Here is a 15,878-nt window from a genome sequence, read left to right on the forward strand (position 1 = left end):
CGTATTGCTCTGTACAATATGATTATACCACGCTGGCTGTATATTTTCCAAATGCTGCCACTGTACCTTAGCTGCAGGGATGAAAAAAAAAAGGCTGAATTCAATATTGCAAAAATTCTTATGGAAAGGAGAGAAGCCACGGTTGCCGCTAACCACCCTGCAGATATCTGTGGAGTATGGGGGGCTAGGCCTGCTGAGTTTGCGATGCCTAACTATTGTGAGTTGCGAGATGCATAGAAGTCTGATAATCCCTCTACATACATTTATAAGATCATGAGAAATAATCTATGGTATATATTTACATATCAGTTTGAAGAAAATTCCTGCTGAATATATTACTGTTTGGGACATGATCTTGTTATTATTTATTAACTATTGTGAGTGGCATGAGACATATTACAGATTGGTTTCAAAGCACGCAGGACTTTCAGCTATCTGCTGCATGCAGCGGGTGAGGGTGGAGATTCCCCATTACATATATCCTCTATAATCCCCACGGCCAGAACGGTTTGACGATGGGTCTGCAGGCATCACCATTTTAATTCAAAAACTACTCCCTACTTGTCTATTAGTGGCAATCCAGCCTTCCCTCCTGGCACTTTGCATAATGCTTTTCTAAGATGGAAGCGGAAAGGGCTGATATATATCATGCAAGCTATTTCAGTGAAGGGTCGAATTAAATCATTTGAAGACTTGAAACAATATTCTTTGACCCCTGCAGACCTCTTCCACTATCAGCAGCTAAGGCATTATGTAGCAGGCCTGCCCTGGGAGGCATTAACCGAGGATGTACAGGAGGAACTGGCTACTGCCTTCTCCCTCAGATCGCAGCAAAAAGTGCCCCTATCATCCACCATAGACACTTAAGAGACACTGCCCTGGAACTGGATTTTGCCAGATATGCCGCAAAGTAGAGCACAGACATAAGTGTTTTGATTTCAATCAGATTTGTTTTGAACCCACATAACATCCTTGCGCAAGGTGTCGCAGATTACATCTCACTGGGAGCTGCAATATAAGTTTGCCTTGCGCCTGTTTATACCCCCACAACGAGTCTTCCACATGGGCCTATCGCCAGATGGAGCTTGCCCAAAATGTGGTGGAGAGGGGGCAACTTTGGGACATATGTTTTGGACTTCTCCAAAGATTGTGCACTTTTGGAAAATCCTCGTGAAGCAGATTTCTGCTCTCTGGTCAGTTAGCTGGCACTATGATCCCTTCCTGCTGTTTGGCCAACCTAGATTGACACCGCCAGTACCTCGAGGATGTTGAGAGTTCATCCTGCGAACAGTCATAATAGCAAAAAAGTTGATATTAACAGAGTGGCTGACTATGTATGCCCCGACAATCCAGGGCTGGCAAACCTGAATGTTATCCTTCATGAGACTGAAGAGATGTGCAATCAACTCTTCTACCCCAGCTGAAGCCTTGTGATTTTGCCAAAGATGGCATCCTCTCTGGGAGACTCGCACACTAGCAGCGTGAGGAAGTTTAGTAAACTTGTAGAGATTACCTGTAGCTATGCGCCATCTTTGATGTCCATCCCAGTAGTAGGAATCGGGATAGTTGGTGGGGGGGGGGGGGGGGGGGGGGGGAGGGGTTTAAGGTGTTAAACTGTAGCATTCTGATAAATACATAAGTAATGCCACATTGGGAAAAGACCAAGGGTCCATCGAGCCCAGCATCCTGTCCATGACAGCGGCCAATCCAGGCCAAGGACACCTGGCAAGCTTCCCAAACGTACAAACATTCTATACATGTTATTCCTGGAATTGTGGATTTTTCCCAAGTCCATTTAGTAGTGGTTTATGGTCTTGTCCTTTAGGAAACAGTCTAATCCCTTTTTAAACTCTGCTAAGCTAACCGCCTTCACCACGTTCTCTGGCAACGAATTCCAGAGTTTAATTATGCGTTGGGTGAAGAAATATTTTCTCCGATTTGTTTTAAATTTACTACACTGTAGTTTCATTGCATGCCCCCTAGTCCTAGTATTTTTGGAAAGCGTGAACAGACGCTTCACATCCACCTGTTCCACTCCACTCATTTTATATACCTCTATCATGTCTCCCCTCAGCCGTCTCTTCTCCAAGCTGAAAAGCCCTAGCCTCCTTAGTCTTTCTTCATAGGGAAGTCATCCTATCCCCGCTATAATTTTAGTCGCCCTTCGCTGCACCTTTTCAAATTCTACTATATCTTTCTTGAGATGCGGCGACAAGAATTGAACACAATACTCAAGGTGTGTAAAAGAATGTTCCCTGAGGCTTGATAGCTGTTGGAGATGTGGAAGGGAGACGGGAACTTTTTTCACATTTAGTGAGGGTGCAGTTTGATTCAACCTTATTGGAAAGATATAACGGATAGGTTGTCTAAAGTTCTAGAAGGTACTTTTCCATGCAATCCTAAATGGTGCCTCCTGGGGTGGGGGAACCAGAGGGGAAAGAGATGGCAACAAAGATTCACGAGAATGGGGTTAGCCGCTGCAAAAACCACTATTGCAATGCATTGGAAAACGTCCGCTGGGCTGTAGGTAATTGGGCTGAGAAATTTAAAACCATTATAGAGTTGGAAAAATTGATTGATAAGCGTAAGGGGAGATATAATCCAGAGGCACCTGAATGGATTCATCTAACAGATATTGAGGGGGTCTGGGCTGTTGGGGGAATCAGTTGTTGAGGGGTTAGTGGGGGGGGGGGGAGGGGGAGGGGGGAAGGGTGGGGGGAATAGGGGGGATAAAAGGGTTATAAGCATAATGTTAAAATAAAAATTAAATTGTTGCATTGTCATGTGCTAGAGCCAATGGCTCAATGTTATGTTTGAGATGTTATTTCAATAAAAATTCAAAGTTAAAAAAAATACTCAAGGTGTAGTCGCACCATGGAGCGATACAACAGCATTATAACATCCTCACACCTGTTTTCCATACCTTTCCTAATAATACCCAACATTCTATTCGCTTTCCTAGCCGCAGCAGCACACTGAGCAGAAGGTTTTAGTGTATTATCGACGATGACACCCAGATCCCTTTCTTGGTCCGTAACTCCTAACGTGGAACCTTGCATGACGTAGCTAAAATTCGGGTTCTTTTTCCCCACATGCATCACCTTGCACTTGCTCACATTAAACGTCATCTGCCATTTAGCCGCCCAAGTCTCCCAGTCTCGTAAGGTCCTTCTGTAATTTTTCACAATCCTGTCTCGAGTTAACGACTTTGAATAACTTTGTGCCATCAGCAAATTTAATTACTCCCATCTCTAAATCATTTATAAATATATTAAAAAGCAGCGGTCCTAGCACAGACCTCTGAGGAACCCCACTAACTACCCTTCTCCATTGTGAATACTGCCCATTTAATCCACAATAGGGCATTTCCTCCTATCCCATGACCCTCCAATTTCCTCTGTAGCCTTTCATGAGGTACCTTGTCAAACGCCTTTTGAAAATCCAGATACACGATATCAACCAGCTCCCCTTTGTCCACATGTTTGTTGACTCCTTCAAAGAATTGAAGTAAATTGGTCAGGCAAGATTTCCCCACACAAAAGCCGTGCTGACTTGGTCTCAGTAATCCATGTCCTTGGATGTGCTCTGTAATTTTGTTTTTGATAATAGCCTCTACCATTTTCCCCGGCACCGACGTCAGACTCACCGGTCTATAATTTCCCGGATCTCCCCTGGAACCTTTTTAAAAAATTGCCATTACATTGGCCACCCTCCAATCTTCCGGTACCACGCTTGATTTTAAGGTTAAATTGCATACAGTGGGGGAAATAAGTATTTGATCCCTTGCTGATTTTGTAAGTTTGCCCACTGACAAAGACATGAGCAGCCCATAATTGAAGGGTAGGTTATTGGTAACAGTGAGAGATAGCACATCACAAATTAAATCCGGAAAATCACATTGTGGAAAGTATATGAATTTATTTGCATTCTGCAGAGGGAAATAAGTATTTGATCCCCCACCAACCAGTAAGAGATCTGGCCCCTACAGACCAGGTAGATGCTCCAAATCAACTCGTTACCTGCATGACAGACAGCTGTCGGCAATGGTCACCTGTATGAAAGACACCTGTCCACAGACTCAGTGAATCAGTCAGACTCTAACCTCTACAAAATGGCCAAGAGCAAGGAGCTGTCTAAGGATGTCAGGGACAAGATCATACACCTGCACAAGGCTGGAATGGGCTACAAAACCATCAGTAAGACGCTGGGCGAGAAGGAGACAACTGTTGGTGCCATAGTAAGAAAATGGAAGAAGTACAAAATGACTGTCAATCGACAAAGATCTGGGGCTCCACGCAAAATCTCACCTCGTGGGGTATCCTTGATCATGAGGAAGGTTAGAAATCAGCCTACAACTACAAGGGGGGAACTTGTCAATGATCTCAAGGCAGCTGGGACCACTGTCACCACGAAAACCATTGGTAACACATTACGACATAACGGATTGCAATCCTGCAGTGCCCGCAAGGTCCCCCTGCTCCAGAAGGCACATGTGACGGCCCGTCTGAAGTTTGCCAGTGAACACCTGGATGATGCCGAGAGTGATTGGGAGAAGGTGCTGTGGTCAGATGAGACAAAAATTGAGCTCTTTGGCATGAACTCAACTCGCCGTGTTTGGAGGAAGAGAAATGCTGCCTATGACCCAAAGAACACCGTCCCCACTGTCAAGCATGGAGGTGGAAATGTTATGTTTTGGGGGTGTTTCTCTGCTAAGGGCACAGGACTACTTCACCGCATCAATGGGAGAATGGATGGGGCCATGTACCGTACAATTCTGAGTGACAACCTCCTTCCCTCCGCCAGGGCCTTAAAAATGGGTCGTGGCTGGGTCTTCCAGCACGACAATGACCCAAAACATACAGCCAAGGCAACAAAGGAGTGGCTCAGGAAGAAGCACATTAGGGTCATGGAGTGGCCTAGCCAGTCACCAGACCTTAATCCCATTGAAAACTTATGGAGGGAGCTGAAGCTGCGAGTTGCCAAGCGACAGCCCAGAACTCTTAATGATTTAGAGATGATCTGCAAAGAGGAGTGGACCAAAATTCCTCCTGACATGTGTGCAAACCTCATCATCAACTACAGAAGACGTCTGACCGCTGTGCTTGCCAACAAGGGTTTTGCCACCAAGTATTAGGTCTTGTTTGCCAGAGGGATCAAATACTTATTTCCCTCTGCAGAATGCAAATAAATTCATATACTTTCCACAATGTGATTTTCCGGATTTAATTTGTGATGTGCTATCTCTCACTGTTACCAATAACCTACCCTTCAATTATGGGCTGCTCATGTCTTTGTCAGTGGGCAAACTTACAAAATCAGCAAGGGATCAAATACTTATTTCCCCCACTGTATAACAGTAGCTCCGCAAGCTCATTTTTCAGTTCTATCAGTACTCTAGGATGAATACCATCCGGTCCAGATTTGCTACTCTTCAGTTTGCTGAACTGCCCCATTATGTCCTCCAAGTTTACCGTGAAGCCAGTAAGTTTCTCCGATTCGTCCGCTTGAAATACCATTCCCGACACCAGTATCCCGCCCAAATCTTCCTCGGTGAAGACCGAAGCAAAGAATTCATTCACTCTCTCCTCTACGTCTTTATCTTCTTTGATCGCCCCTTTTACTCCTCGGTCATCCAGCAGCCCAACCGATTCTTTTGCCGGCTTCCTGCTTTTAATATACTGAAAATTTTTTTGCTATGTTTTTTGCCTCTAATGCTATCTTTTTTTTGTAATCTCTCTTGAGCTTCTTTATCTGCGCCTTGCATTTGCTTTGACACTCCTTATGCTGCTTCTTGTTATTTTCAGATGGTTCCTTCTTCCATTTTCTGAAGGCGTTTCTTTTAGCCCTAATAGCTTTCTTCACCTCACTTTTCAACCATGCCGGCTGTCCTTTAGACTTCTGTCTTTCTTTTCTAATTCGCAGAATATGTTTGGCCTGGGCCTCCAGGATGGTATTTTTGAAAATGTCCGTGCCTGTTGTACAGTTTTTACCCACTCAGTTGCCCCCCTAAGTTTTTTTTCACCATTCTTCTCATTTTATCATAGTCTCCTTTTTTAAAGTTAAACGCTAACGTATTTGACTTCCTGTGTATAGTTACTTCAAGGTTGATATCAAAACTGATCAAATTATGCTCACTGTTATCAAGCTGCCCCAGTGCCATAACGTCCCTCACCAGATCATGCGCTCCACTAAGGACCAAGTCTAGAATTTTTCCTTCTCTCGTCAGCTCCTGCACCAGCTGCTCCATAAAGCTGTCCTTGATTTCATCAAGGAATTGTACCTCTCTAGCATGTCCCGATGTTACATTTACCCAGTCTATATTTGGATAATTGAAGTCACCCATTATTATCGCATTGCCCATTTTGTTTGTGTCTCTAATTTCTTTTATCATTTCTGCGTCTACCTGCTCATCCTGGCGAGGTGGACAGTAGTACACTCCTATCACCGTCCTTTTCCCTTTTATATATGGAATTTCAACCCACAATGATTCAATAATGTTGTATATGCGCTGATTAAGGTGTTAATGTCACGGCTGTGACTGTATCCCATGCCTGCACTGACCTTGCCTCCTAGTGGCCGGGCACTATGGCTGCTATGGACTGTCTTCTTTCTGTTTCCCAGATATGTTCCAGAGTTCATTCCAGTCCTGGTGTTCCAGCAATCCAGACTTGCCCTGGTGTTTCTGCTGCCAAGTCTCACCTGTGACCTCATCTGTTTAATTGCCTTTATTAAGCACATGGGAACTTTCAGACTTGCCTTCGCAACAGAGGTCTTCCGATGAGCTTTCGTCTGTGTGTGTTTGTTGCAGTTCCAGTCCTGCTAGTTCTTGTCGTGCAAGCCTTCAGCTTTGGTTCTGACCCTACTTGTGTCTGCCCTGTTTGTCTTTAGCTTCAGTTCCCATCCTGCTTGTCTTTGCCCTGCAAGCCTTCAGCTTTGGTTCTGACTCTGCTTGTGTCCGCCCTGTTTGAGAATACTGAATCCTGTTCCAGCCAAGCTTGTGTGAGAATCCTGAATCCTGTTTGCCTGAGAATCCTGAATCCTGTTCCAGCCAAGCTGGTTTGAGAATCCTGAATCCTGCTTGAGCATCCTGAATCCTGTTCCAGCCAAGCTTGTGTGAGAATCCTGAATCCTGTTTGAGAATCCTGAATCCTGTTTGCCTGAGAATCCTGAATCCTGTTCCAGCCAAGCTGGTTTGAGAATCCTGAATCCTGCTTGAGCATCATGAATCCTGTTCCAGCCAAGCTTTTGTGAGAATCCTGAATCCTGTTTGTTTGAGAATCCTGAATCCTGTTCCAGCCAAGCTTGTGTGAGAATCCTGAATCCTGTTCCAGCCAAACGAAGTCCATTCAAGCATCCGGTTTCAGCCAAGCCTGTTCGAGAATCCTGAATCCTGTTCCAGCCAAGCCGGTTTGAGAATCCTGAATCCTGCTTGAGCATCCTGAATCCTGTTCCAGCCAAGCTTGTTTGAGAATCCTGAATCCTGTTCCAGCCAAGCCAAGTCCATTCCAGCATCCGGTTCCAGCTAAGCCAAGTCCGTTCCAGTATCTGGTTCCAGCCAGGCCAAGTCCGTTCCAACCAAGCCTGTTCAAGAATCCTGAATCCTGTTCCAGTCCTGTTTATTCCAGCCTTGCCTACCAACAGCTTCAGTTCCAATCTTGCTAGCTCTGGTCCTGCTTGTACTAGACTATCTGTGTTACTACTACTACTACTATTGTTTCCTGTTTGGGTGGTTCACCTGCTAATGCCGGTCCCCGGCAGTGGCCCAAGGGCTCACTACTCAGGACTTCCTGAAAGTTGTGACAGTTAATAAAAATGATTTGAAACAAAGGTTCGAATGTGTGAAACATGAAGTCTGGCCAGGTATGCCTAGGTGAAATGGATCAGCTGCTGCACCAACTTAGTGCAGATTGGAGAAAAGGCCTTCCATGCTGAGGAAACCGCTGCCGAGTAGTCTTGAAAGCAAAGAACAGACTTATCTTCATAGGTTAACTCTTTCCTGCCTCTGATAGCCTACAAGATTTCAATTTTAATGATAATCACCTGCAGCTTCGCAGGTGATGGGCCTGTTCAACCCTCAAAGGGCCTAGTGGAAGAAGGAGGGAGTCTACCAGCCATTTTTCTAAAAAGAACTGCAAATTGCAATCCATCAGGGATTCAGGCAAGACTATGAAACTGAGGTTGTTCCTCCTAGCTCGGTTTTCTAATTCATCGAGCTTGTTACCCAAGCTCCGAAGCTTCGTGCCACCCTGAGGTTTGTCTCGCTCCAATTCGTGCACTGCGTCCTTTACAATCCCGACTCTCTGCTGGAAAACCTCAAGATCTTGGGTGAGTGTTGCTCCATCAGGTCCAGTTTGTCTAAATAAGTTGAAGTTGTTTTCCAACTGTGTGCTCCATGGCTGCATGCACCTCTACGGTGATCTCCGCCGCCCTCTCTAAGCTAGGGGATGGAGACGGAGGCGCGCTTTTATCGGCCATTATAGTGTCTCCCAAGCGGCCCTTCTAATGATCTTTTTAGCAGGTTTAAAAGCTATAAATTTGTGATCCAGGTGACAAACAACTAGCACTAGATGCAGGGAGATCCACCAAAGCTGTGTGTGTGCAAATAGAGGTCTGATGCCACTGATTACGGGCAAATTAACTTTGAGGGATTGGGAGCCTTCTGGCATCCTCCCTCACCATTCCATGCCCAAACCGGAAGTCCTGGTGTTAACATTTAAAAAGGAGATATAGCAGCTTTTAAATTAAAATTGGGGGGGGGGGGGGGGGGGGAGGAAACAGTCACCCAGGAGCGCATATGTTCAGTGTGGAGTGTCCTTGAAGGATACTATTGAAATAATACTTTTAGGGAATCCTTATAGAGGTTTCAACAATGGTGAAAGAAAGCCAGGAGTGTTTAAGTGGAGAACAGAGTAAAGGATGCAAATTATCCCCATCAATTTCTAAGCAGCTTGTAGATGCAAAGAAAAAACACAATTTTGAAGTATCTGTACGCAAATCCAAGAAGCCTAAAAAATAAAATGGCAGAGTTACAGTATATAGCACTAAATGGATACAATAGGCATCTCAGAGACCTGGTGGAAGGAGGACAAATCAATGGGACACTGTTTTATCAGCATACAAATTGTATTGCAATGATAGAGTGGATCAAATTGGAGGGGGGTTGCACTATATGTTAAAGAAGGAATTGAGTGAAACAAAATAAACATACTACATGAAACAGATAGTGTGGAATCCTTATGGATAGAAATTACATATGTGAAGGAACGGAGTATACTGGTAGGGCTGTACTACCATACACCAGGACAGAGCAAACAGACAGATGAAGAAATGTTTACAGAAATTAGGAAATCTGGCAAACTGGGCAACAGTATAATAATGGATGATTTCAATTACCCCAATATTGACTGGATAAATGTTACATCAGGGAAGGCTAGGGAGGTAAAATTCCTTGACATAATACATGACTGCTTCCGGAGCAACTTGTCCAAGAACAGACGAGGGGGAGCAAGTTACAGAACACCTTGACAAACATGGTTTAATGGGACGGAGTCAGCATGGGCTCAGCCAAGGGAAGTCTTGTCTTACCAATTCACTTAATTTCTTTGAAGGCATGAATAAACAAGTTGATAAAGGTGAGCTGGTTGATGTAGTATATCTAGATTTTCTTTTAATGTTGTAGGCTGTGGCAGAAAGTTCAAGTTTTAAAACAATAGGAAAAAGGTTTTATACTCTGGAAACTAAGCTGTGTTGCAAAACTAAAGTTAAATCTCTAAACTAGGGTTTTCTGTGACTATTACCTCTGTATTCTTATTTGAACTGGCTGTGCTGCAAAACTAAAGTTAAAACTCTATACTGGGGTTTCTAGTGACTATCAGTTTTGCTCTACATTGAAGCTATGGTAAACTCTAGAATATTCCTTTAACTGCTACCCTACGAAATTGTAATACAGACTTTAAATGGTAAACAAAGAAAACCCTAAATTCCTTAAACTGCCTTTGCTAAATAAGTAGAGTAACTTCAAAATAAAGATACCGACATAACCTATTGAACTGGAAATCTACCTTTCCCAAGTTTCAAAGCAATTTCCCAGCAAATAACTTATTGAAGACGATTTACCTTGCTCTGGAAGTCCTCAATTCCAGAGGAGTGACTGTAAAATAAGTTGTGCCCGGTACTAATCTTGGATATATCCCACAAGCTATGGTCAAATAACAAATGTTAACCAGATCCATCCCCCTTTGTTACACAGGCTTCTGCAAAGCCGAGATAATGCTTACCTAGCCACAAATAGCTCAGATATCTCTGCAAGAGGAGCTCATCTCTCCGATGGAGAAAGAGGGGTAACATCTGAAACACATACAACAGGCGAGGAGCTAAAAGCATGTTAAACAAATGTACGAGTCCCAGGAGGGATAATGGATAAGCTCTCCATGCTGACAATCTGGTCTGGATCACCCTCAATAAGGGCTGCATGTTCACACCAAAGTAGACAAATCAGACGTGATCCAGACACCCAAATATTTTACAACAGTCTCAAACCAAGATAATGGAAACTCCCCCCGCCTCTCACTTTGCACCCCAGGTTGTACAGGAAAGGCACTAGATTTAGCCAAGTTCAGCACAAACCCAGAGAGCCTCCCAAATTGCTCAATGTGATCTAATAGTGAGGGGAAAGCTGTCTGAAGATTTGTTAAAATTGCTAAGATATCATCAGCATGGGCTAAAATATTTACCCGGCCACCTCGCAGTACCATCCCAGGGATTGCTTGAGATTCCATCAGCGCACGGGTTCTAGGGATCACTTGACATTCTATCAGAACATGGAGCATGGGTTCTAGGGACAAAATAAACAACAAAATGGGACAGCAGATAACCTTGCCATGTTCCCCAACCTACCGTAAAGGGCAAGGTGCGCACCCCATTGATCAACAGCTGGGCTTGCAGCTCCTGATACAACAAGCAAACCACCTCGAGGAACGAGTCCTGGATGCCCACATACTCCAACACAGAAAACAAAAAAGGCCACTGTACCTTATCAAATGCCTTCTCACCAATAGCAAAGGCTCACCAACTCTGACAATGCAGCATAGCCACCAAGAGCTTTTGAACATTCAACACAGATTACCTATTCTGGACAAAGCCCAGCCTGCTCCTCGCCGACCACCCATGGCAAGAATTCACTATCCACGTTAATCAGCAAGATAGGGCGATAGGAGCGTGGAAGAAAATGCGACCAGTTGGGTTTTGGCAAAAGCACAAGAAGAGCAGTATTTGCATACGCTGAAAAACACCTCCTTCCACCACTACCACCACCACCACCACCACCACCACCACCGTAAAGTACACATGCAAGGGCGTCACGAGCTGAAATTGCAGGATCTTATATAATTCACTGGAGTAGCCATCTGTGTCTGGGGCCATACATGGGATATCTAGCTGAATTATCCCGGCCGCTAATTTCCGATTTCTAGCACTTGTAAAGGCAATAACAACCTTGTAGAGTACCACTTTGGCGGTATTCCAAAACAATAATGGCTTATCCACATGTGCCATCTTTTAGGTGGGGTGTCTTAGAATACTGGGGAGGATTCAGGGAGGGGGGAAAGGGGGTGAGTTTGGGGATTGGGGGGTGGGCTAGGGAGATGATCACGGGAGTGGGTTTAAGGGCTCTTGTTTGGGAAGGGAATACGGTATGGGGTAGTTTGGAAGGGGAGTGGTTCCTGGTGTATGAATGTCTCAGATGAATAATATTTCTTTGGTGCTTCTGAACGCTAGGGGGTTGAATAGCCCACGAAAGCAGCAGCTCCTCTTTTGGGAGCTACTCTGCCTTAGGGCGGATGTGGCCCTGGTTCAGGAGACTCATTTCAGGCCCATTCATGAGAACTTGTTCGTCATCATCATAAGTATCCTAACTTGTATTTTGCTTCTAATACTGATGACACCAAGACTCAGGGAGTTTTAGTTGCTTTCAGTGATTCCAAACCATGGCAAATTCTGAAGGTTGTTAAAGATAAGGGGGGGCTGATATATATTAGTGGTCTTCATGCTGGGGGGCTGTACATATACTCTAATGAATGTATATGGTCCCAATGTGGATCATGGGGAACACTTCTTCAACCTGGACCAATTGTTGTTGAAGCATGGGGAAGGTTCTGTGTTGGTTGGGGGACATTTTAACCTCACAGTTCACCCACAACTGGATAACTCTGCTCAGTCCCTGTGGGGGGGGGGGGGGGGGGGGAGTTCAGGACGTCCAAAATGTTTGAAAGAAGGACGTCCACTCCTTTGTTATGCCTCCGCTCATACACACATACCTCCCCCCCAGGGACCTGCATACTGCCCCCCCCCCCCCCCCCCAGGGACGGCCAAATTTTAAGGGAGTGGAGTGGAGGAGTGGCCGGTTCAAATCCCACTGCTGCTACTTGTGATCCAAAATCCAAATAAATAAAGGGGGTGTCAGAGGCATAGCAAAGGCATGGACATCCTTCTCACAGAAACATCCGCATTTTGGATGTCCTCAGCTGCTGTTGCAGGGACGGAGGCACAGCTAAGGACGTCCTTCACCCATACTCGGAAAAAAAAAAAAAAAAAAGACAAAAGTGGTTCATTAATCTCATCCCATGGCTTTTCCTACCATCTCTATGCTGATGACTCCCAAATCTACCTTTCTACCCCTGATCTCACCTTGCATCCAAACCAAAGTTTCAGCGTGCTTGTCTGACATTGCTGTCTGGATGTCTCAACGCCACCTGAAATTAAATATGACCAAAACCGAGCTTCTCATTTCCCCCCCCCCCCCCCCAAACCCACCTCCCCGCTCCCCCTGTTTTCTATTTCTGTTGATGGCTCTCTCATTCTCCCTGTCTCCTCAGCTCGAAATCTTGGGGTCATCTTTGACTCTTCTCTCTCCTTCTCTGCTCATATCCAGCAGATTGCCAAGACCTGTCGTTTCTTTCTTTACAACATCCGTAAAATCCACCCCTTTCTTTCCGAGCACTCTACCAAAACCCTCATCCACACCCTTGTCACCTCTCGTGTAGACTACTGCAATCTGCTTCTTGCTGGCCTCCCACTTAGTCACCTCTCCCCTCTCCAGTCGGTTCAAAACTCTGCTGCCCGTCTCGTCTTCCGCCAGGGTCGCTTTACTCATACTACCCCTCTCCTCAAGACCCTTCACTGGCTCCCTATCCGTTTTCGCATCCTGTTCAAACTTCTTCTACTAACCTATAAATGTACTCACTCTGCTGCTCCCCAGTATCTCTCCACACTCGTCCTTCCCTACACCCCTTCCCGTGCACTCCGCTCCATGGATAAATCCTTCTTATCTGTTCCCTTCTCCACTACTGCCAACTCCAGACTTCGCGCCTTCTGTCTCGCTGCACCCTACACCTGGAATAAACTTCCTGAGCCCCTACGTCTTGCCCCATCCTTGGCCACCTTTAAATCTAGACTGAAAGCCCACCTCTTTAACATTGCTTTTGACTCGTAACCACTTGTAACCACTCGCCTCCACCTACCCTCCTTCCTTCCCGTTCACATTAATTGATTTGATTTGCTTACTTTATTTATTTTTTGTCTATTAGATTGTAAGCTCTTTGAGCAGGGACTGTCTTTCTTCTATGCTTGTGCAGCGCTGCGTAGGCCTTGTAGCGCTATAGAAATGCTAAATAGTAGTAGTAGTAGTAGTGGTTAGTGTCCACTGGGGGAGTCAGGGGAGGTCATCCCCGATTCCCTCCGGTGGTCATCTGGTCATTTAGGGCACATTTTTGTGGTTTGGTCGTAAAAAAAAAAGGACCAAGTAAAGTTGGCCAAGTGTTTGTCAGGGACGCCTTTCTTTTTTCCATTAACGCTTGAGGATGCCCATCTGTCAGGCACGCCCCAGTCCCACCTTCGCTATGCCTCCGACATGCCCTCGGGAACTTTGGTCGTCCCCGCGATGGGAAGCAGTTGGGGACACCCAAAATTGGCTTTCGATTATTTTTTATTTTATTTGGTACATTTGTATCCCACATTTTCCCACCTATTTGCAGGCTCAATGTGGCTTACATAGTACTGTAAACGGCGTTAGCTGATTCCGGTATGAACAAATACAAGGTATGCACAATTACAAGGTGATATTATGGTAGAATGAGGTACATGTATGGTAAATACAATTGGGGGGAACATTAGAGAGGTACATGTATGGTAAATACAATTGGGGAGAACATTAGGGAGGGAGAGGAAGAGTTGGGATATGTCCACTACTGTCTTTGGTTCGTTATGTCGCAGGTATCCAGGTTTTTTTTTAAGTTGGGTCGGTGGGGTATGCTTTTCTGAACAGATCTGTTTTTAGTGCTTTCCAGAAGTTCAGGTGGTCGAGCGTAGTTTTTACTATTTTTGGTAGTGCGTTCCATAGTTGTGTGCTTAAGTAGGAAAAGCTGGATGCATAAGTGGATTTGTATTTGAGTCCTTTGCTGCTTGGGTAATGGAGGTTTAGATATGATCGTGCTGATTTTATAGTATTTCTGGTTGGCAGGTCGATGAGGTCTGTCATGTATCCCGGTGCCTCGCTGTAAATGATTTTATGAACTGTCGTCCAGATTTTGAAAGCAATACGTTCTTTAATTGGAAGCCAATGCAGTTTTTCTCGGAGTGGTTTGGCATTGTCAAAACGCGTTTTTCCATATATAAGTCTAGCTGCTGAGTTTTGGGCGGTCTGAAGATTATGCTGATTTGGGCAACCCTGAGAGAAGGACGCCCATCTCCCAATTTGTGTCGAAAGATAGGCGCCTTTCTCTTTCGAAAATAAGCCTGATTGTCAAAACCAAAGGAGAACAGATGTCAGGGAGTCATGTTTCAGTAATAAACACCAAACCTGGCTGCCTGTCTCATCACTCCATTAACAATATCTCCTAAGAAGTTTCAGAGTGATATAATCAATCACTTTGTTGCCACATGACAATATATAGCATTTGCTTTGAGCAACAAGATGTGGACATAAAATTAGTAACAAATAAAATTACATCTGTACAGTGTTTCCTTACCCGTGCTTTGAACAGACGGTCATAAACTTCAAGTAGCCTAGGCAGGGGTATTCCGATTTCCTGCAAGGTATATGTTACAAACCCCACATCCCAATTTAATGAACAAACTCGCTGTTCAAGAAACTGTACTATAAAATCTGGAGAAAAAAAAGATGGCAATAAAAGTTAATATTTTCATCTTTGCTTTTCTAGATAGAAACATCACAGCAAATAAAGACCAAATAGCCTATCCAGTCTGCCATCCATATCATCCACTATCTCCTCCTCTTCCTAAGAGATCATCATGCTTGCCCTATGCTTTCTTGAAATCAGTGTCTTCATCTCCATCACCTCCATTAGGAGGCTGTTCCACACATCTACCACCCTTTCTGAACCTATAACCTTTTAACTTCATCCTATGATACTCACTGATATCCTCCTGGAGCCCTTCAAGGTTTGGTCATTTCAACCTTACTACCTTGGCTTATTTGCATATTGTTCCCCCAGAAATCAGAACTGCTATGCATCTTATTGTGCCAAGTCTTGGTGCCCTAAATATTTAGACAATATAAAAACATTAAATCAAGACCAAAATATCCATCAAGACCTGTTTGCCATAGTCCTCCCTGACATTACAGTTTATTGTAACTCAGCAACACACTTATTCTCATCCTTTTTTTTTTCTGTCCGCTCATGTGCTTTTCATGCTGTTTTGTTGAAAAATAAAAAAAACACAGCATATTAAAAGTGAGAGTGGAGTAGACTAGTAGTTAGAGTAGTGGACTTTGATATTGGGTAACTGGGTTCGATTCCCACTGCAGCTCCTTGTGCCTCTGGGCAAGTCACTTAACCCTCCATTGCCCAAGGTACAAATAA

General features: G+C 44.6%; 1 protein-coding gene across 1 annotated transcript in view; it reads right to left on the reverse strand.

The window, feature by feature from the left end:
• The window catches only part of NUP155 (nucleoporin 155), a 358,702-nt gene that overhangs the window by 11,728 nt on the left and 331,096 nt on the right, over positions 1 to 15,878 (reverse strand). The window contains exon 33 of the mRNA XM_030193046.1: positions 15,024 to 15,160. Within this exon, the coding sequence (XP_030048906.1) occupies positions 15,024 to 15,160 (137 nt within the window). The remainder of the gene's footprint in view (positions 1 to 15,023; positions 15,161 to 15,878) is intronic.

Source organism: Microcaecilia unicolor, chromosome 2 (assembly GCF_901765095.1).
Source record: "Microcaecilia unicolor chromosome 2, aMicUni1.1, whole genome shotgun sequence".
In the NCBI taxonomy this organism is placed as follows: Eukaryota; Metazoa; Chordata; class Amphibia; order Gymnophiona; family Siphonopidae; genus Microcaecilia; species Microcaecilia unicolor.